Source organism: Macrosteles quadrilineatus, unplaced genomic scaffold (assembly GCF_028750875.1).
Source record: "Macrosteles quadrilineatus isolate MER2022 unplaced genomic scaffold, UCM_ALF_1.0 Scaffold_9__3_contigs__length_116548681, whole genome shotgun sequence".
Lineage (NCBI taxonomy): Eukaryota > Metazoa > Arthropoda > Insecta > Hemiptera > Cicadellidae > Macrosteles > Macrosteles quadrilineatus.
In genome coordinates, this window is record NW_026542602.1 from 83,465,510 (window position 1) to 83,487,556 (window position 22,047).

Genomic DNA, 22,047 nt, shown 5'->3' on the forward strand with positions numbered 1-22,047 from the left:
GGGGTTGTAATAGCGAAAATCGATATTGAAGTAATAACCATTTCACGAATATATTCGAGTAGATTGATAAGTTGAGAATTTTTTGCTTGGGGGTAAATGAGCCATGGGTGATACGGCGCAAGAGCTACAATCGTGCCAAATTTCAGATGTCCAGTTAATCTAGAAATGGGTAAACGTGATATAGACTTATGCACCTGTAATAATAACATTGGGGGGGGGAAGGTTTAATATTTCGGGGGGGAAGGTTTAATATTTTGGGGGGGGGTTGTAGTCTATTTGTAAAATTTAACTTTTCTTAATGGGCACAATACCTAAAATCGTGCCAAATTTTAGTTTTCACCTAATCTAGAAAACCCTTTTCCAAATTATTCATTGGTTTCAAAACAAATACTAGGAACTGTGAAAGATTTGAAGTCCATTGTCCCGACGAAAGACAGTGGTTCAAGAACTGTGAGGGTGGGGAGGTTATTATTTGTTGAGGGGAGTGGGGTACGTATTAAAAAATTCTTAATTCCTTTGATATAGGAGTTTATTAAATAGGAGGGTTTGAGTTATAGAAGTTTAAAAACACTTGTTATGTCGTTTTCAGAAGTCCGCCATTTTTTTAAGGGGGGGGGGGGTTCATAATACAGAATGGGACGTTTGGAAATTTTCTTGTTAATTTCATGTAACATTGTACTTTATTAATAACAGTTATAATACAGTAAATTTTGTATAGTTTTAATAATCTTATACATATGGAATAGGTAAAGAGTCTATTATTACCTCGTAAAAGTGGTGAAAACTTTTAAATTTCGACATTTAACTTAAGTTTTGGGGTTCAATGAGTCAAGTTATGAAAGAAACATGTATGAGTAAAACCGAAAGTAAACGAAGAAAAATTCAAAGCATTAATAATGTTAGCAAAAATTATTTACTTAGGTTGGGAAAGTAGTGAAAACCATTATTAATTTGAAAAAAATTACCAATTTTTGAAAGTAGAACGTTTTTTTAGGGGTGAAGTGGTGACATTTTCGGAAAATACCTGTAAGGGTTTTGTAGAAAATTTAATTCCTGACCATGAAAGTTCATTCAAATCTTGGCTAGCTCATATTGCTTTTTAGTTATAGTCATTTAAAAAAAGCGTGTTTAGTCGTTTTCAGAGGTCCGCCATTTTGGTTTTTTTGAGGAACTTTTGCAAATTTTACCCTTAATTTAGGATCCCACACTACAATACTCCCAAATTACAAGTCTAAAGCATGTTTATAAACGATGCGGATGACCATAACAAAGTCATTGAATTTCAATGTTATTCTCCATAAGAATAACATGGGGCTCATAAAAACTTTCAATTTTCGACATTAAAATTAAGTTTTTGGGGTCAATGAGTAAAGTTACGGAAAATAATAATATTTGCAAAAAGGAATGATTAAGATATAAAGAAATAGCGAAAACCGGTAAAAAGTTTAAAGAAATTTACCAAATTTTGAAAGTAGGGCGTTTTTTGAACCCGAAGGAGTGCGATTTTCGGAAAACACCATAGAGGGTTTTGTAGAAAATCTAATTCCTGTTCATGAATATCCTTTCAAATCGTTTCTAGCTCTTACTGTTTTCGAGCTATATCCGTTTGAAAAAAAACGTGTTTTATCGTTTTCAGAGGTCCGCCATTTTGGATTTTTGGCGGGGTTAAAATTTGAAAATGGGACTTTTGCAAATTTCACCGTTAATGTAAGATCCCCTACTACAATAATACCAAGTTTCAAGTCTCTACCACGTTTCTAAACGGTTCAGATGAGCACACCAAAGTCGACCACTTTCAATGTTATTCTCCATAAGAATAAGATGGGGCTTGTAAAAGTGGTAAAAAACCTTAAATTTTCACATTAAACCTAAGTTTTGGGGGTTAAGGAGTAAAGATACAATAAAACATTAAATGAGTAGAATTTAAAGTAAATTAAGGAGAATACAGAGCACTAATAATATCTGCAAAAAAGAATTATTTAAATATGAAAAAATAGCGAAAACCGGTAAAAATTTGAAAGAAATTTACTAAATTTTGAAAGTAGGGCGTTTTTTGGAGCTGAAGGAGTGCGATTTTCGGAAAACGCCAAAAGAGTTTTGTAGAAAATTTAATTTACTTTCGCTAAAATCCTTTCAAATCTTTTCTAGCTCTTACCGTTTTCGAGCTACATCCGGTTGAAAAAAAACGTGTTTTTTCGTTTTCAGAGGTCCACCATTTTGGATTTTTGGGTGGGTTAAAATTTTAAAATGGGACTTTTGCTTATTCCACCGGTAATGTAAGATCTTTTACTACAATACTACGCAAAATTGAAGTCTCTAGCACGTTTCTAAGTTGTTCAGATGAGCATACCAAAGTCGGCATTTTTCAATGTTATTTCCTATAAGAATAACATTGGGGGGGGGGGGAATTCTTAAATGAGGGGGGGGTTAAAATAAAAAAATGCAACTTTTGAGAATTTTCCCGGGGTTTTGGTACCAAGACTGACAATCGTGCCAAATTTCAACTCCCTAGCACTTCTAGAAGTGGTCTAGAATTTGTATCCCCCAGTGAGTCAGTTACACAAGCGGAATTTAGATAGATAGATAGGCCCAAAAATAAACACTAAAATTAATTTTAATTTTAAACATTTAACATGAGTCCTATGGGTTGCCAAGCTGGTTATTAAATAACAACGGAATATAAATAGAAAATCTAAACAAATGAAGGAATTCCAATCACATGGTTTATTTACAGTGTAGGGTAAAAATAGAGAAGTTTGTACATTACATATTTTTGGTCGAGTTTTCGCCCACTGGTTAACCACTATTAAAGCCTTCGAAAACACCATGTCAAATCTTATTAAATAAGATTATACATTTTTTATACAATAACACTAAGCCTCATAGATAACTATGCAGCAATGGAATTGATCAACAATGAGGTAGAAAAAAAAACAGGGATAGCAACATATGAGCATGTTTTCGCTAAGCAGTGGCTTGCAGTATTTGTAATTTGGGTGCGTTAAAAAAAAAACGCCTTGTATTTTTGTACGGATTCCGTTGCACAAATGAACCTTGCATTTTCTACTGAAGTGTTTTACATTAGCTATGTACAGCATGAGTTGATGGTTACAATAACCAGTGTACCTACCGTACGTATATATCGCGAGCAAACATTCTCTCGGTCTGATAGTAGTGTTTACTAGTGGTTTATTACGGTAGAACTTCCATCATGAAGACCTCCGTGTTATTGTTAATTGGTGAGTTGTTACTGTGATTTGGATTACTGCTGGTTTGGGTGGTATAATGGTCAGAGCAAGTGGTATACTAATATGGTATGAGTGAGCAAGTGGTACCCAGTATGACAATGAAAATTATAACGGGACAGTAAGTAACAAAATCTTAGATGGAGGTAGTTTTGATGTGAATACAACTATTAAAGATGCGATTGACGCCTTTAACTTCTTGAATTGGATAATTTTGTTTAAAATGATTTGCTAGGTATAGTAGCAACTAATGATTGAATTGACTAGTACACTATTGTTTATCTTTTTGTTTACTTCATTCTTCGTTACATTAAAAATCCCTCTTTTATAAAATCTTTACTGGACAGTGTTATTTTAAATTAGTCTGACTATAAATTTCACATAAGCTGAAGTTCAGCATCAAGCTGAACATGTTATTTGGAAGCGTATTGTAGTTTGTTTTTGTATTTAACTGTCTTTATTCAATAATTTTTTCCCCACAGACTTACAAGAAAACTAGTTGAGAGTTTTAAAGGGATAATTTTACTATAATAGATCTTACTTTTATTAGAAATTTAAGAAGTAAAATATAAATAATGTTTGTAAGCAGTTCAAAGTAAATATTAAAGCATTTACCGATACATAAAGTAATGTTTAATGCATATTGTTCATATCCTAGTAAACTTAACGGGGTTTTGTCATATTTTTAGTATCATTTAAATATTTGCAAAACTTTTGAGCGATAAAATATTTAAATATTGACAACAAAATGCCTTAAAATAGTACAATATACAACTTAGTTATTAGATATAAAGTAACATTAAACATCGTTGCTGTATGTTAACTTGGTTATTATGTTAATCAATTAGTTGTCAAAATAAAGCTGCATTTGCTCAGGATAAGATTTAGTTACCATTTTACTTGATCCTAAAAAGAAATGATATCCAACAGCATAACTTTACCAATAAAAAATTTAAGCCAGGTTGGTTTCCACTATAGTTAAAATAAAAATACATTAAATGAACGTAATTTTACGTTATAATTTGAATACATTAACTAAAGTTTATACTTCAATTTGGACAAACAATAATGTATTACACTAATGTCCTATATCAATAAAATATATTTCCTCGTTTATCTTTGGATGAATATAGGATATTTCAAAGAACAAAACACAAGTTCGTTAGAAACAACTGTTTCTGCAATATTTCTCTGAGTTGTTATAGCGAGTCCAATACGTGCTCTGTTCTTATTGCTTGTATTGTACTTTTATGAAAAGTCTAAATAAATGGCCATTATTGGAATTGGTGCTATTTTTTGGGGAAACAAAAACCATTTAACCAAATAATATAGGTCACATGCTAAACAATTATTTTTTCAGTAGTGGCGTGAAACACCATGAAAACTGTAAAGTGGTATTTTTCCGTGATGGATTCTAAAAAGACCTTACTCCAACATTGTATCTAATTAACTTAGTTTTTAAAAGTAAAAAGCTCGTAGAACAAAGTATACAATATTCTAATAACAGTAAATTTACTAGTTTTATTTCCTAATAAGTAAGTATAGACAGCAGATGTGGTCAAACATTTCTCAGTGAATAAATAGTCTTAAAAGTGTTTTCTCATTTTTCCAAGAGTTATTTTATTGGTCCATTAGCTTTGAGCATTAGCTATCAAACTTGAATATTGTATATAAGTTTGCTTTAAAATTATTCAACCATTTTCCATAGGGCTTATACCAAATTCGTCAAATCGATCAGTCCAGACTTGGCTTAACCGGTTTCTTGAGGGTTATGTGTTTATACTGTAAAATCGAGTAACAGTGTGTATGTAGAGCGTGTTTCATTAACTATGAAATACATATGTTTTGATGCTGAAAATTACTTCATGATGATAAATGATAATATTTATTTAATATTGTATCTCTTAATAATGAATAAATTAAAAACAAAATCGATTCTATGTATAACTAATGTATTGATAAATTGGATCAATATATATATATATATGTATATATTTTTTTTTTATTATTGATTATGATATTTTTCCAGTTGCCTTCTCCGCACGTTACACTGTCAAAGTAGCTGAAGCTCACTGTGGTCTGGGAGGATGTAAGGTAAGTTGCTTATCTGTTGATATTTTTTCAATGATTTCGTTTAAGAAACATATTTTATTAAAAAAACAACAGTTAATAGTTTAATGTACTTTTTATAAAACATACATTTTAAGTTTTATTTTTTCGCCAGAATAATATCACTTCAACCAACATTTTTTTAAGGGTCTAGTATTAAGATGATGAGTTTTCTTCCGTTAGTTTTATTACGAATTATAAAGTTGTTAAATGTATTATGATCTTAACACCATGTTTCAGTGCAGCGCTGAGCCCGAGGGCACATGTTGTCCTGGTTACACATGCGGTCGAGAGAGCAGATGTGTGGAAATCGGTGAGTTTATTTATAAATTAACTTTAATACTCATCAACTAAACTTTTAAAGAGGTTTAAAACTTGATAAATACCTCAAACAATAGAAATTTTTTTACTATTTAAAATATAAATTTACTTGCTATAACGTTTAATGTAACTAAATGTTTAATTTATCTTAAAAAGCACCAATCAAAATATTTTCGGTATGCAAATGATAAACGAGAATACTATGTTCACGTTGGTAATTTTTGAACGATTAAGAAAATCATCTAACAGATATTTTGTGATTTAAAATTCATCTTAAAACAAATAAAACATAAATAAATACATCTTGTCACTTTTATCCTCATTCATCTGTGGAATACAATACATGTTTTTATTAACTTCTTTTGGTCTAGTCCTAACAGATGTACAAATTTATAATTAATAGGCCTGCCCCTGCTGTAGTTTCGTATGTTGACCTTTCTGAAATCCAACCGTATATTAAGACGATATTACGTCAAAATTAGTAATTAATTTATTTTTTACCGAGGTTTTCGATAGATTAAATCCTCCACTACTGTTTAATTATTTCTCCATCGTGAGCAACAAGTTGTTTGAAGAAGTTTTTAGAGTTAACTATTTGTAAATGTATCAAATAATTTTATAGTTTTTTTTTCTCAAACAGCTAAGCAAGCTTCCTATCTTTTGTTAAAAATGTATAAAGTTCTATTAAATGAAACTAGGTACAAGCATCGAACGGCTTAAATTTAGACTTTTTCGAGGGTTAAGCACATTAGAAAGATTATTTTACCTACAAGAAGAAAGTAAAGATATATGTATTTCTTCTTATGAAGTTAGACGGTTAGATGGTTTAACTTTAAGACTTTACTTTGTAATCATGACCATACAAGTGTAGGCATATTTGAAAAACCAAAGAACATTTTATTAGTGCCAAAATAATCTGACAACATACTTAAAGTACTTAACCATAATTTTAACGGCTTTTCTTAAATCAAGATACATCATTTGAATATCTGGTCCGACTAATAAATGTGACGATTAGATCTTGACACTTCAGTAGGTGGCTCACTATTTTGGGCTTGGGTTCTCTGCAACATTTGGATAGGAGAAGGTAGGATCTTTAAACAGTGCTCAGTATATTTCTATATACGTGTTATACCTCTAGTTAGTGGATGCATGGTTTGTAGAACAAACATTTACTAAAATAAGCTTTTCGGTAAGGTGCATTTTGGTAATAAATATATTATGGCTTTATCCTAATAAAAAAACTCATGTAAAACAATGTACGTACTTAGATATTTACTTCCATAACTGTACTTCAATGGATCTGAAGAGGGGTAGTTTCAATTAGTGTATAATGGGAGGGCAGGTTGATCTAGTGGCAGAGCATGGGACTTCAGTCCGCCAGGTCCCGGGCACAATCCCCACCAATCACCAATAGAATTTATCCAAGTGATAATACCACTACCATCTCCTAGCGTTAAAACTGTTATGGGCTGGAACTTAGCATCGTACGATGGAAAAGTGGGGTTTAAAAATATTGTCTAACCTATGTTTTGTTCCAGTTCCCATCAGAGATGAGTTTGTGTACCCGTACCCCTACGACTTCAACAACTACGGCTACACGGAGTCTGGAGTTCCTGGCTATGAGGCTCGTTATGACCCCATCTCTGGCTACGTCGGTGGCTCCACAGCCTTTGGCAACAACTTCGTCGGTACCGAGTACGGTGTTGGAAGAGTACCCTACTCTCCGTTCTTCTTTGCTGGCTTCTAAATAACTATTCGATGACTTTATTTATTAAATAAACATTTGCCTCTTTTTTATTTTCTATGGTATTGGTTTTTCCCCAATATTTATTATTTTTCTGTTCATGATCTATAGTGATAAAATTATGTATGGTAAGTAAAATGAGGTAGTGCACGCATGTGCTATTACCTGATTAAAAGTACGTCAATACATGTAAAGGATCAAGGAATAGTTTATTTTTTTACAAACAGTTGATTTAAATATTCTCCTCTTCTACGCTAACAATCTACTCCTTAACCATAAGCATACAAGTGATTAATTCTGTTACAACTTTTGCTAGTTTGATTACTTAAATTATATTATTCAAATATACACTTCGATTACTCTTCAAATACATGTGATTGTTTAAGCGATTCGTTTGACAATTGAAATAAATATGAATTTATGAAGCTCAGACATTACACATGATGGCGCTATGTTTATTAATTTTACTAATAAACATTAGGTACAGATTACAAAACAAACTATGAAATTCCCCTTCAAGAACCAATAGAATCAAATAGAAGTTATAATTTATTATTATACAGTCTTGGTCTTCGGGGTTCGACCGCGTCCTTAGGTTATGTACACTATGTACAGAACCCCGAAGACCAAGACTGTATACAGTATATATAAGTGCCGACCGTGGAAGCCTATCCATGAAGATTTTTTATGTAACTACACTATGTTTAAAAACTAGTTATAATGCAGGCAACACTATTTATCTTATTTTCTTCTGTAATATACGAAGCCATAAAATATTTTGTAATTAGGCTTGATCATCACGAATAACTTTTTATATATACAAAATTCCAGGCTATTTACTTTTTACAAGTATTTATTTACAATCTATTCTTTTGATCATTTTTTTGGATTAGTGGAAATTTACTCAACTAACCTTGCACTACCAAATTATCTTAATCATACTTTACTTTATACTGTTAATACCTTTATTCTGAAATAGTACTGACATGTAAACATGATCTTAATTAGAGTACTGCCATACTGCTTATGAAATATTGCCAATGCAATTAATAAGCAAAATATATTGACGGCATTGTATTTATTTATTTATTTATTATCAACGGTTCCACCATTTTTACAATGTTAGTTAATAATAACAATCAAGACAGCTAGATTTCAAATAAATTAAATAATGAACAATATATACAATCAATTAATAACAAAATTACAACTACAATCTATTTACAATTACTATATATGCTCAATATTTAGACAAATTTTTAAGAAAATAAATTGTAAACTGTACATTATAATTAAGCTGTTATCTTGTATAGGGAAAAAATCGCAAACTTATATAAAAACTTCTTTTGCATGTGCAATAATTAATTTCAACCTAAATCACACCCAACGGTAGGCCTAAAACTACTCAGTCTCCTATTCCCCCATCAGAAGACATTTTCAGGTCCAATTCAAGTTTCACATTTCTTGTTAATTTTTAATATATCATTAAAACTTCCCTAACCAACATGCTAAAACTCTCCTAATATTCAACAAAAAACTAAAAATAATTTATCCCTTCAATTAGATGTTATTTATACAAGATTTTAATCAACTAATGCGGTAAAAAGTTTGTTTTTGTGAGATACAAATTTCTAAAATAACATATTTAAAGTTTGTTTTGAGAAAGCTGACAAAGTAATATTGAAGCCACAGCAGTCCCACAGGCCGGACCTCCTCGGGGAATACAATAAGAAAGTCTTATGAAGGCCCCAACACGGTATATATTTCGGAATCCTCTTTCACTGGAAGACAAAGAAATGTGTTTTATCTTGGATGTATTACTTTGCCAGGATCACAAACTTATCCTCAAACCTAAAATATTTACATTTACTATTTTCAAGCTACACAATTCGTGTAATAACTTTTTACATTTATTTGGGAATACAGTTTTATTGCATTAACAATTAAAAAATTCAATTTATTTTCCAAATCAACAGCAAATCTGATAGTTTAAGCTACCTTCTTTCAACGTACTTAAAAAATAATATAAATACAAATTAATTATATTATTTTATATTATATTATTACTATTATTATATAATTATTATTATTATATTATTAAAATTAATTATAATATCATTATACATCGCAATATTGTTCAATTCGGTTCAATAAGAACATTCCCAATCCTTCATTCTAACTCAATTTTATTTGAAAGTACAAAAACACTTCAAATAACACTTGTAATAATGTATTTACACTTATAATGTTGACGCACAAGTTTCTAAATCCATAAAAGATGGTAAGTGGTGATCGATTGGACAATCCAATCATCACCAGACCCAATAGGCGAATTTGGTGTATTGTATTTCTCTGCTTCGAACTATAAACCACAAAAGTCCCCAAATAGAAATCGTTTAATCGGGAATGAAACCAAAAGCTGATTAAATTACAGAGAATACAATAGAACCTACGTCACTGCGGAAGACTCCAAATTAAAAGTCTTTCCAAGCAACTTATTGTGAATTCCTTACCAGAAGATAAGTGGGGTTTTAGACACAACTGAAAGGTAGGGGTTTTCAACAATTGATTAAAAGGTTTAAAAAATCTAAGTTAAGTTACGACTTACCTACGACTAACTTATTTGACTAATTTTACATTTTATTAATGTATGCTATTATTTTTATGGATGTGATTGGAAATTTTGTGACTTATTCTATTTTTAACGTGATATGCTTTGACCACCAAATAACGTGCTCATAAATCTGTTTGAAGATATTGTATGTGATATAAGTATGTCACCAAAACCCTTTCATCATTAATCAATTATTGTATGTTTAATTAATTAATCAGTTGTATGTTTAATTAATTAATCCGATGTATGTTTTACAAATATCATAAGAGATATATAATAACTTAATAGTTGACCTTGAACAGTTTTAAATGTAATTCTAGTAAGTAATTTTTGCCTCTAAGTATTGTAGTGAATTTATGAATTTGTACACATTGTCTTAATTAATTATACTCGTCTTTGTTCAAATCAAATGCTAAACAACATTTTTGCAAAATATCAAAGCTGTATCTCAAACCGTTTAGGAGTTATTAATGTTTATGTAAAAAACACATAAATGCCGACGGTAAACAAGACACCACAGACCCATGTTCCTATGGTGAAATGTGTTTGTCTTGTCCTAAGGAATAATTGCACAAATATAGGTCAAACGAGTTTTTTTTTCTTTTTTCTTGTGAAAACCAGTTGGGTTTGACATTAAGTTGTGCTTGTTACACAGGAGAACTCTGTGATAACAAAGGTTGACAATATTGTAAACATGAGATAGCGAATGTTTTATTGAGAAGGTTGGTTGGGATAGAAACATGAGGTTCACGTTAGCTCTTACTGGTAAGTGAATTACCGACATTTCAACGATACATAGATTATCTGGAACATATGTCTGTTTTCTTAATTTATAATGGATTTTGAAAGTTTTAGGTGTTTTCTACGTTTGTTTCAGATTTATATAAAGCGATATATATCCGAGCATATCTTGTGTTACACAAATATGCTTTGATCAAATATTTTATTTTGTAAGTTAAAAAAAATGACTTTGATTAAGAAGCTGAAATATTAATATTTTCGTAAGCTATATAACCTAATACACATTTTATAAAACTATAAAGTGTAATGTTTAATATCCTATCTACAATAAATGAGTGCTTTCAAATAAAACTAACCTTCTTTTTGGCTGCATACTCTACTTCCACTTTGCTTGGCTATGGTATTTAAAAAATGCCCCCCTAAATTCCGTATTTAAATAACATTAGTTTAACAAGAGTGCCTAAATTTCTTATGCAATTTAATTTGACTTTGATGTAAGAGGTAAGGTATACGAGATCTTAAATACATTAATTATCATAGTTTAAACTTCCACATATTTACTAGTATTTCGTTCCCGAAGAGTTATTAAATTGTATAAATGAAAAGCAAACATTTAGTCTACTAAATTATTCCTTTTTTAACACACGTAATATATAACTAAATATAATAATTTGTATTAATGGTCTACATATCTCAAAACCAAAGTCACTTTCTACCGTTAATAACGTACCTCAAACTTGGTATCTTGTCAAATTGAAATAGGCTACTTAGTTGAATTACTTATATTTGTAAAACACTAGGTTAGCTTGAACTTAAACCTTCATTACTAGACTACATTTAAGATATATTTTGAGTATTTCCAATAAATTACTATATGAAGATCAACATTTGTTATGTTTGTTAAGATCTCTAGATCTTAACCTTGATCTATCAAGGTTTACTTTACCATGAATATAAAGGTTCAAATATATTTATATGATCAAACAACACAATTTAAATAGTTTTGTTAGTAGTTATTATTGTGTGATGTCATTATGGTTCATAAATATTTTTATGTTGCGAGGATCAGTTGTCTTTTAGAATTCTTAATTCAAACAAAAGAAAAATATTATAAATTAGAATTGTAAAACTCTAACAGCACAAATAAAAAAATACATGTCATATAAGAAAGGTATGAATTAGATTTATTAATATAGCTATTACAAATTAGCACATATACTTAATATAATAGAATTTTGGTCGTACGGGCGGGTTGACAGAAGAGCCGAGTAGTTTTCCTACTTTTGGTCTTGGAATTTACATTTCAATCACGACGTTAAACATAATGAAACTAGATTTCTAGACAAAAACAGAGTTTTGTGCATTTTCTCACATATTGTAAAGATAATTCTACTCAAGTGACTCCTTTTGAATTGCCTCAACAAGTTATACAAGTGACCTAAAATAAAAGTTACGGAAGGTATACGGCTTGAACATTTCAAAGTATGTTACATTTCAACTTTATTTTCGTGGGTAGAAATGCAGCCTCTAGCTTCCCCTGTCTATTTTCTTTTAATTTAATTTTGGGGTGACCTCATACAAGGAGGGTTTGGTCATATAAAATGGTTTTCTACGGAGTGTATTTCTTCCCAGGCAACATCACCTAAGTCAGGATCATTCATTTCATATTTGCTTTTAATCTTTACAATTTAATTGCTAAGACAAAACATATTTCAAATGTATACAAATTCAAGAATTTCAGACTAAAATAAACGAAAGAAGTAACCGTTGATAGGTTGATTGACCTCATTTCTTCTGTTTCATTAGCAACGTACAATTTATTAAGCAAAGACTAAATCTATGGAGCCCTATTGCCAATTGCAATCCCTACTGTTGAGGAGGACACAGACTTTTGTTTTTATGTTGGTGAAAATAGGAATATCGTGTTTTATAAATATATGTTAAAAGCCAAAACACTACATAATATCATTGACTATTGGATACAGAATTTAATACAGTTGTTGTATCAATAGTCAAAGATAACATAAAAAATTTAAAAATACTTAGTAGGTTATACTATAAATGATATATTTAAATTTAAATAAATTGTTAATAATTTCATTTTTAACCTTGATAATCTTGGTATCAAACGTTCAGAAAGTTTTAAATTTACAAATTATACAAAAGTTTGAAAATTAATTAAAAGACAACCCTTTTTATGTTGGACTCCCTTTAACACATTTCTGTTTCATTATAACAACGTACATTAAATTTTTTTAAAGCGTACATCTATGGAGCCCTGTTGTGGATTTTTATCCCTACGATAAAAGGTTTTGTACCTAAATATCATTGTTTATTGTACACTTCAACAAGAGATTCACATAGGAAACTTCAAATATATCTTCGGAGTAAGCTTTATTTTCAATCATCCACAATTATCTTCAAAACGTATAAATATAATTTTCTGTTCTAGTCGCCCTAGCCGCCTACCTCTCCGCAGTATGCGAGGCCCAGGTTCTGTACGACTACACCCACCCTGGATACCTGTTCGCGGGCGCCTTGCCGTTCACAGACTACTACGGTAACGTCGGTGGAGGTCCCGCCGCAGCTTACGGTGGCTACGGAGTGGGCCAGGGCTTCCCTTACTACCCTCTGGGCTACGGAGGATACGGTGAAGGCCGCAGCTACGGCTTCGAGACGAGGGTCCCTGGAGGAGTCTTTGGCCACGACGGCTGCGGCTGTGACGGCTACGGGAAGTACGGATGCAATTGCTGATCTGCTAAAAACTACAATTGCTGATCTGCTAAAAACTACAATTGTTGATCTGTTAAAAACTACAATTGTTGATCCTCTTCTAAAAACTGCAATTGGCGATCTGCTAAAAACTGCAATTGTTGATCCACTAAAAACTCAATTGTTGTTCCCTAATCACTCTCTAATTCCACCAGAACAACCCTCCTATTACAAAACAGGAAAACATGTAAGGAACAACCATGATATTTTATATGTGTTACGCATGTGACTTTGTTACTTTGTATAAAACTTTAAACCTCATTTTGTATTTCATTACCTTTTTATAGACGCTTTTTATCAAGTCTTTTATGCATGTAGTAGATTCGCTGCAAGTTACTTAAATCAGAATGTAGCTGTTGGAAAATGATTAAATATTTATTTTTTGTAATGGTTACCACTCTGCCTTGCTAATATTTGTTGTCTTTTCTACCCTTGTTTGTAAGCAAGGGAAATAAGTAGGGTTATGACTGGTTTTCGTTAGCTACGGTAGGCCTACTAGTTAAACGTCCTATGTTGGGTAACGGGTGTGTTTTTACTTTCTTTGATACTATTGATTATTGGATCAGGATTTAATAGGCTGTATAGCCTTTCTAATTTTCTTTTGAATAAAAGTTTACTCTATAGTAAACCTTTATTCAAAAGTAACACGTTGAAGGGAAGATGTAAATACAGGGTGATTAATATAAGTGTGCCGGCCGTTTTATTCGAAAACCATAAGAGATATAAAAAAAATAAATGGTAAAAGCCTTGGATTTTTATTTTAAAAATTTTAATCGAGTAGAAAAAATATTTAAGCCACCTTTTTTCAAATATGGCCGCCAACTTTGATTTTAATTAATAGAACACCCTGTATTTTATTATGTATAATGGTAGAAAATGTAATTTTAAGACGATTTTATTCGTGTAGTTTTTTTCATAAACCTAACAGTTTCAATAAAAATGGTTTAAGTTGTGAGATTTTGAATACTTTTCCAATAAAACAGCTGGCATGCTTGCTTTTAGGCCTTTATCGAAACTCTTTCTCATGCCGAAATTTCAAAACTTTAACCATTATTATCTTTGAAACGGTTAGGTTTATAAAAAAATCACAAGAATAAAATCGTCTTTAAATTACATTTTCTACCGGAATACATCATAAAATACCTTAAGAAAAATCAAAGTTGGCGGCCATATTGTAAAAATAGCGGCTAAAATAATTTTCTCGACTCGACTACAATCTTTAAAATAAAAAATCCAAGGCACTTACCGTTTAACTTTTTTTGATTTTTCTTATGGTTTTCGAATAAAACGGCTGGCACACTTATATCAATCACCCTGTATCTGGATAGTGTTAAAAGTAATATCTAAGCTCCTTAAAATAGGAAACACATACTTTGATATCTTATTAGAATTTAATGATTGAATAATGGTTTCCTCCACAACTTGTATAATCTTTTAAAGATGTTTAGTAAAGTTTTCTTTTTACAAAGAATATGTGTATATTTTGGTGAGTTGATATTTTTCAAACAAAGCTTTTTCCTGGATTAGTATGTATGCATATACTATGCTAAGACTTAATAGGTGGTTATCAAGCTCCAGTTAAATCCAATTAAACCTTTGGACAAACTTAAATCAAAACTGCCATTCTGCAAGGGACATCGCTAGGTATGGTTATTTTAAGTTCTTAATTAACTTCGTATCAAAATAAGGTGCTTGTTACTGTCCTCATGACACATACACTTCGTAAAACTATTTCTCGTGTAACTTGTTGTTGCGAGTACCCTACTCTATAGATGATCCTTTAAACTTGTCAAATTAGACACTGTCAACAAATAGTTAAAGAATGACTAAATGCAAATGATTTACACAGATAACCGTGTATTTATCAAATGAGCTTAGCTTTAAATAAATAAATAAATACTTTATTGTCTTGACAATATAAATTGTATCGACAGTACAATTAGGTATGCTATTAAATCAAACTCTTTAAATTTTGATGCATTTTTTATTGAAGTCTTCAATAGAGTAGATTGGATTTTCAGTAAGGATTTATTTTAATTTTCTTTTGTATTCTTTTAATTAAAAATTTTGAATATCAGTTGGTAGTTTGTTAAATAATTTTATTCCGTTGTAATAAACATTGTCACAAAGAGGTAATTTTTATTTTGTGTATTGAATAACTGTTCAACATATTCACTTTAGTTATACTGACATTGCACGCCTATGAGATGGTTAATATTATTACGTTAAAATAATAAAAATCAAATTAATTATAAGACATTTGTGGCTTTAATATCTGAAAGCTTTTAATAGAATCATTTAGGATAAAAGACTTGGTTGTTGATTTCAAAATTCAGAAACAACTGGGTGTTTTTTATCCATTTGAGCAAGTAGCTCGTCTCGTATTTAGGTGTGATTTTTATTTTTGTATTGGCTAAAACCCATTAAAAATACACCATCATGTAGCTAAAAGTTAATATTTTGAACAGATTTTTTTAAACATTATAGAGGATTTTTCTAAAACTTCTTTAATATGTCGTATAACATTTTAACTGACTTCTAAGATTCTTGAAGAAAAGTAAAGGGAAAATGTCTAAACAACATTAATTTTTCAGCAACTTATTTTCTGTCGTTTGCTTTTAAAGGGCATTATCAATAATATTTAAGGTAGTTAATTTAATGTATAAAAATTTTACCTCTTTTTTCATTACATTAAATAAAGTTTAGGCAATATATCACCCACTATATTTTCATAAATTAAAGCATTATCAAGTAAACGTTTTCCCTTAATTGTACACCATCGAAAACCCTTGAGTCTTTTCTTGCAATCAGGCAAACCCTAGTTATTTTGTTTTAAATGATCATTTAAGTTATACAGAGAAATTGTATCACTCCATCTAATAATGTTATTTACTCTAACTACAAGGTTAACAAGAAAATGCCAATATCTATTAAAAATAACATATATTTACATTTTATATAACTCAGAGTTAAAAGGTCAAGAATCATATTTTTAAGTAAAACAAATTTATAGCAGTACTGTTTTGTCGAGTCATCTCACTTATATTCCATAAGGATTAACTGCATACGCGTAATCACTTCAAACACCACACTTCACTAATTGCTGTAGAACGTAACGTCAATCTGATCACCAAACCTTCACTGACCACTTCATTGCAAAGAACAGAGGAAATCTTGAGCCTCTAGGAAATCTTAACACACTTTTGAGTGATGTACTCGCGTTATCCTTTTAACACGAAAGTCAATAAGAAGTGAATAGCAAAGTCCAACCTGATACACCTTAAGTATTCATTTATAAAATAGAAGAATGTGTAAATGCTTCTGCGACTCACTCTGGAATTACAGCGAACGAAACTACTGTTTCCCATCACACAAAACAATTTGTCGACGATATGGCTGAAAACTCTAAACTATTTCATAGTGAAGTTTAGATTGTTGACAGTGTTTGCCACAAGCAAGCGCACAAGATGACCTTTAAGATATGCTGCCTAAGGTCTCACCAGCATTGTTTGTAAATATTCATTATGCAACCCATATTTGCTATTATCACTTACTGACACAAAGATGGAGGAATGTTTGTGTTCGAGCAAAGTAACTTGGCCTACTAAGCTCAGTCTGGATCACAATATTGTCTTTATATAGTTGTTATTTTAGTTAATCGTCTAAGATAAGATATTACCTTTGTACTAGCAAATAATGTTCATTACTAGGTGTCCAATGCAGTCGTCTGCTTGCAACATTGAGCGGAGCAAGCATAATAATCTAATACTTCTGAGAAATGGGTTCACATGAATGAGTCTTCCAAAGTCAATGGTACATCTGTTTCACATAAATGAGATGTCTACTTTCAGTATTCAAAGTCTATGTTATAGTTGATTCTAAATAATGGAATGTCTATTTGTAGTATCCAAAGTCAATGGCACATAGTCCTAATTGGTTATTAATTTTGTATTAAATTATGCTTAATGGTATTAATGTGACCGTTCTTCCCTTTTGCTCCGCATTTGTGATGTGTAAATTTGTATAAATGTTTTGGTTTTATGTTACGAATCTTTTGTTTACAGATTTTTTGCTATCGTAAAGACCCATCATGGCGACTTAACAAGCCATTGGGCCCATCTTAAATTTCCTAGAGTCTGAATTTACGTAGATCAAAGCCATGATCAAAGTCATGATCAAAGTCCGATTTGTACCATTTCAGATTTATACCTTTTCAAGTTTGGTTACTCTGACTGTGCTAAACTGCGTACTGATTGCTTCAGCCGTTCAGGAGGAGTATTTGTAAAACCAAGGCCGATTTTTTTATAAATCATATAATATTAAACCTAATACTTATTATCATTTTGGTATTCAGTATATTATTCAAAATATACCAAATATACCTTGAACGTTTATTTTTGGGACTCCTTTATTGATGCAATCTAAATCTAAATCCAATTATTTAAAAGAAGCTGTCTCTTCATTTGGTTCATCTATTTAATTATGTCTAATAGTGTGTTCTTTCAATCATTATTATGATATATATACAAATTTTTAGGTAGCGTAAATATGTAGAACAGTATTTATATAAACTGACAGCCAACTATTAAGAAACTACCAAACCACATCAAAATGTAAGATGCCAACTCTATTCCTTTCCAAAATAAAATACTTAATTCTAAAATAATTGTCGGTTACCTTCTCAAACTCCAGTTTCATGGGCTTGATGAACATGGAGGACCATTATTCATACCAGCCATTTTTGGCTTGTTCCTTTTAGGAATATTATTTAAACCCAAGACAACCTGGATAATTATTGGTAGGAAATCTTTAGTAATTACACAGGCAATTATTTGTCTATATTTAATATTGCACTTTTCCATTTTATATAATTATCAATAGTTATTTGAGACGGTGACTAAGGTGGGTTTGCATAAATTCGTATCGTTGCTCAAAGACTAGTAACTCCAGTTAGGGTAACGTATTATAAGCCTAAGAAATTATCAAGGGCAACTGGGAAATTATTAAAACAATCAAGAAGCTCCTCATCTTCCGTTATATTCTTACCAGCAAGCTTCAGATTTTTGTGATACAATTTTTTGTAGCTCGTTAACATAATTAGAACTTATATAGGCCTAATTATTACCAAAAATTATTTACTTCTTTATGGCTGATGCATACGAACTAATACTACCGCTATTTTAAAAGCAACACATATTACGTTTCGACACAATAATAAATATTAATTCAAAATATTTTTAGAATTCTGAGGTGGAAATTCAAAAGGGAATTCGATACTATTTTATTCATACAATTTAACAAAATAATAAACGCAAAAATGTTTGACAATAATGCAGAAAGTTCAGAACATTTATAAATTTAATCAATAGATTCCTGCAAATAATATGCAGATTAAGTTAAACTGACTAGGTTATGAGGTTTGAGCTTTTAGTGGATCCATCTGCTTGATTGAGAATACATGCTGATTCATTGCAAATGATATAACGTTGTATATTGATTGTGGTAAATTGTTAAGTAAGCACAACTAAATAAATTTTATTTTTATTAAGTTATATACTAACTATGTTATATGGAAACCAAACATGATGTTAATACACGTGAAAAGTACAATATCCTAAATGATTAGCATTAAGTCAATTGACGTTGTAACTGTGCATCAGTTTATAGAACAATAAAATACTAGACTAGAGAATTTGACAATCTAATTTACAATTAACTTAATTAGATTATAATAATTACTATTACTGGATCTTTGAGTGGCATATAAACACTAAACAGTGGTATACAATTTATGTTTCAAATAATCAATGTTCATTTTAAAGACAGAGTATAAAGACATATTCTTTCTTTCTATAAAGATAGGTATATTCATTAAAATGTAATTTCTACAGTTTTTTATACGTTTTGTTTTGTTTTAAACTTTTTTTACCAAAAACTTAAACTGTAATTTATGCATTATATGAAATATAACCTGACATTTGTAGTCTGTGGACAACAAAACACAATACATGGTGCATTTGATTGCTTTGCTTTTAAAAATATAATCTGACTACATTTCTGCGACGACAAGCAAAACAGTAAAAAATATTGGAGTAATTAATGATTTTTTTATGATTCTAAGATTTCAAAGATTAATTGGGTGACAGACTCTCACTTTCCGTTCGGGTTTTTGAACGTTAAAGCCCTCCAGTCTAATATTTCTTTGGGAAATAATTCGTTTTCATCCCAGCAAAATTTAAACAAGTTATTCTTCGTATTCTTAATTAACTAGACATTTTTTTTTTTACTCAAATGCCTTGTACTTCAGTTAAATTAAATGCAGTTGTACTTGAAGTAAATATAAATGAATCTGAGATAGAATCTAAAATTTAGACAAAACATATAATATTTCCTTCGTTTATATCTTGGTTTTAGGTCTTTTATCAAGAGCTACCGTGTTAGTAAGAGTATTTTGCCAAATTCTTTTGATAAGTTTTCCATAGATCGAATATATCGTAATAGATTAATTTTCCACATCGATCAGCTAACCTGTTATTTCCTAAACAGGTTAGTGTTTAGATTTTTTTCTATTTATGTAAGTTTAATTTTATTACTATTATAACTATCACAACTACAATAGATATACCGTACTTTCTTTTTTACTGTTTGACCTCGTGTGTTATTGCCAAAAAAATATTGTGTGGTTTGTAAGGTCTACTAAAACATAAGTGTGGGTCTTGTATAGAAGGACTTATTTAGTCAAATTCAGCTCACCCCTTCGTTACGAGTCGTGAAACACATACCAAAACAATAATTGGTTTTATAACAAGATAAAAACCTTCATAAGACTTAACAGTTTTCATTTATGCCTATCGCAAACCGTTTCTGTAAGTCACCACGTTCTAGGTAGTAGAGACTTTAATGGTATTCGTTGAGACCGTTACAATACTAATGGTAGGTTTTTTTGATGAGCACAAAACTACATTTTTTCACCAAATTGATCAAAACAAAAATATACAAAATAGAAATTGAGTCTTTCTGTTTTTATTTGATACTAGTCAATGAAACTAATATTTTTACTATCACATTTTATTCGTTAAAATATATCCATTTAAAACGTTTTTAATTACCTCATGTATAAAATCATTCAAATGTACACGGCAGCGGACTTTGAGTTGAGCCCAATAAATGCAGTTACTGCCAAAATGATAACGTTAGTATTTAACAGGAGAAGTCGCAATGCAACGAAACAAATTGCCTTTTAAACTACAAAAAAGCTGGTTTCAAAGTTAGTTGTACGGTGACGTAGTAATATCCTAAATCTAAATAACTTGAATAATATCTTTTTGTTGTTGCTGAGGTCAAGGAAACCATGTTTAATAACACGTCCTTATTCAGTGTATGATTATAACGAGCCCATTGTTTTTCAATTGATCATTCATACCAATTTACTTTACTTCTACAATTACAGATTGAGATTAGACAAAACCGGACGTTTGACCTACTTTGGGAGAATCTAATACAAGCAATATGATATTGATGACAATAAGAGCATCAATTTATTGCGTTTTAATAACTAAAAACCCATCTCGTAAATCGAGTAAATAATTAAAATAAAATAGGTAATAATCCAATTAGGTACCACTAAGCTTTATATTCTTAACCCTACTTCATCGTTTGATATTTCGGGAATGGGAACATTTTTGGTAGAGTATTATTTATCTATAAATGTATTTATCACAGTAGTATTCAATACTACATCAGATTAAAATTTGATTTTGTTCAACAACAATGATCATGATCGTCCATCAATGAATAATACTGTTTACGAACTCCTTTACAATGTCATCACTTATTAACATTTAATTTCTATTCTAGCTCCTCGTATAAATCTATCCTTCAGAACAACTAATCGTTCAGTAAATATTTTAAACGATTCAACCAGATGTGGTGACAAATTTGACAAATGTAGGGTATATAAATTAGCTTGTGCCAGTTGTCCTAGCACGTATACCGGACAGACAGATAGAGATTTCAATACTGGATACAAGGAGCATAGACCATATCCTCTTAATACAAAACAAAAATCATCGTTTGCTCAGCATTTGGTCGATAAAAACCATAACATGAACGATATTAATAAAGGCCTTGAAATCCTACATGTTTGCAAAAAGGGAAGCAGACTTAACCCTCTCGAAGAATTCGAAATTTATAAGGCACAGGTTAATGAGAACAAAAATATTGAGAGCGTAATTCTGAATGAATAACTTAAATTCAAATCCCATCACAATTTCAATAACATCTTAAAACAAAGGCAGAGTTCGACGCCCATTGGTCAGCAGTCCACATCAGCTGATAAGACAAGGACGACAATGCACAACTAGTTCAGTCTGCGACAACGGTGTGCGTGCGTCCTGCCCCTGTATTTTATGTAATTTAATGTTAAAAGTATTATTCGTTTTCGTATTGTTTTCGTCCCGTCCGTGTGTGTGTGTTTGTGTATGTACTTTTAGTAGGAA

General features: G+C 30.7%; 2 protein-coding genes across 2 annotated transcripts; both read left to right on the forward strand.

The window, feature by feature from the left end:
- Positions 1-3,188: 3,188 nt before the first annotated feature.
- LOC129004404 (uncharacterized) lies at positions 3,189-7,475 on the forward strand. Its single transcript, XM_054432975.1, has 4 exons — positions 3,189-3,239; positions 5,275-5,339; positions 5,595-5,667; positions 7,217-7,475. The coding sequence occupies exons 1-4, from the start codon at positions 3,212-3,214 to the stop codon at positions 7,423-7,425; spliced, it is 375 nt and encodes a 124-aa protein (XP_054288950.1). The 5' UTR covers positions 3,189-3,211; the 3' UTR covers positions 7,426-7,475.
- A 3,218-nt stretch (positions 7,476-10,693) lies between these two features.
- LOC129003894 (keratin-associated protein 19-3-like) lies at positions 10,694-13,810 on the forward strand. The gene is made up of 2 exons (XM_054432231.1): positions 10,694-10,801; positions 13,230-13,810. Exons 1-2 carry the CDS (start codon positions 10,777-10,779, stop codon positions 13,529-13,531), a joined length of 327 nt encoding a protein of 108 aa, XP_054288206.1. The 5' UTR covers positions 10,694-10,776; the 3' UTR covers positions 13,532-13,810.
- Positions 13,811-22,047: the final 8,237 nt, after the last annotated feature.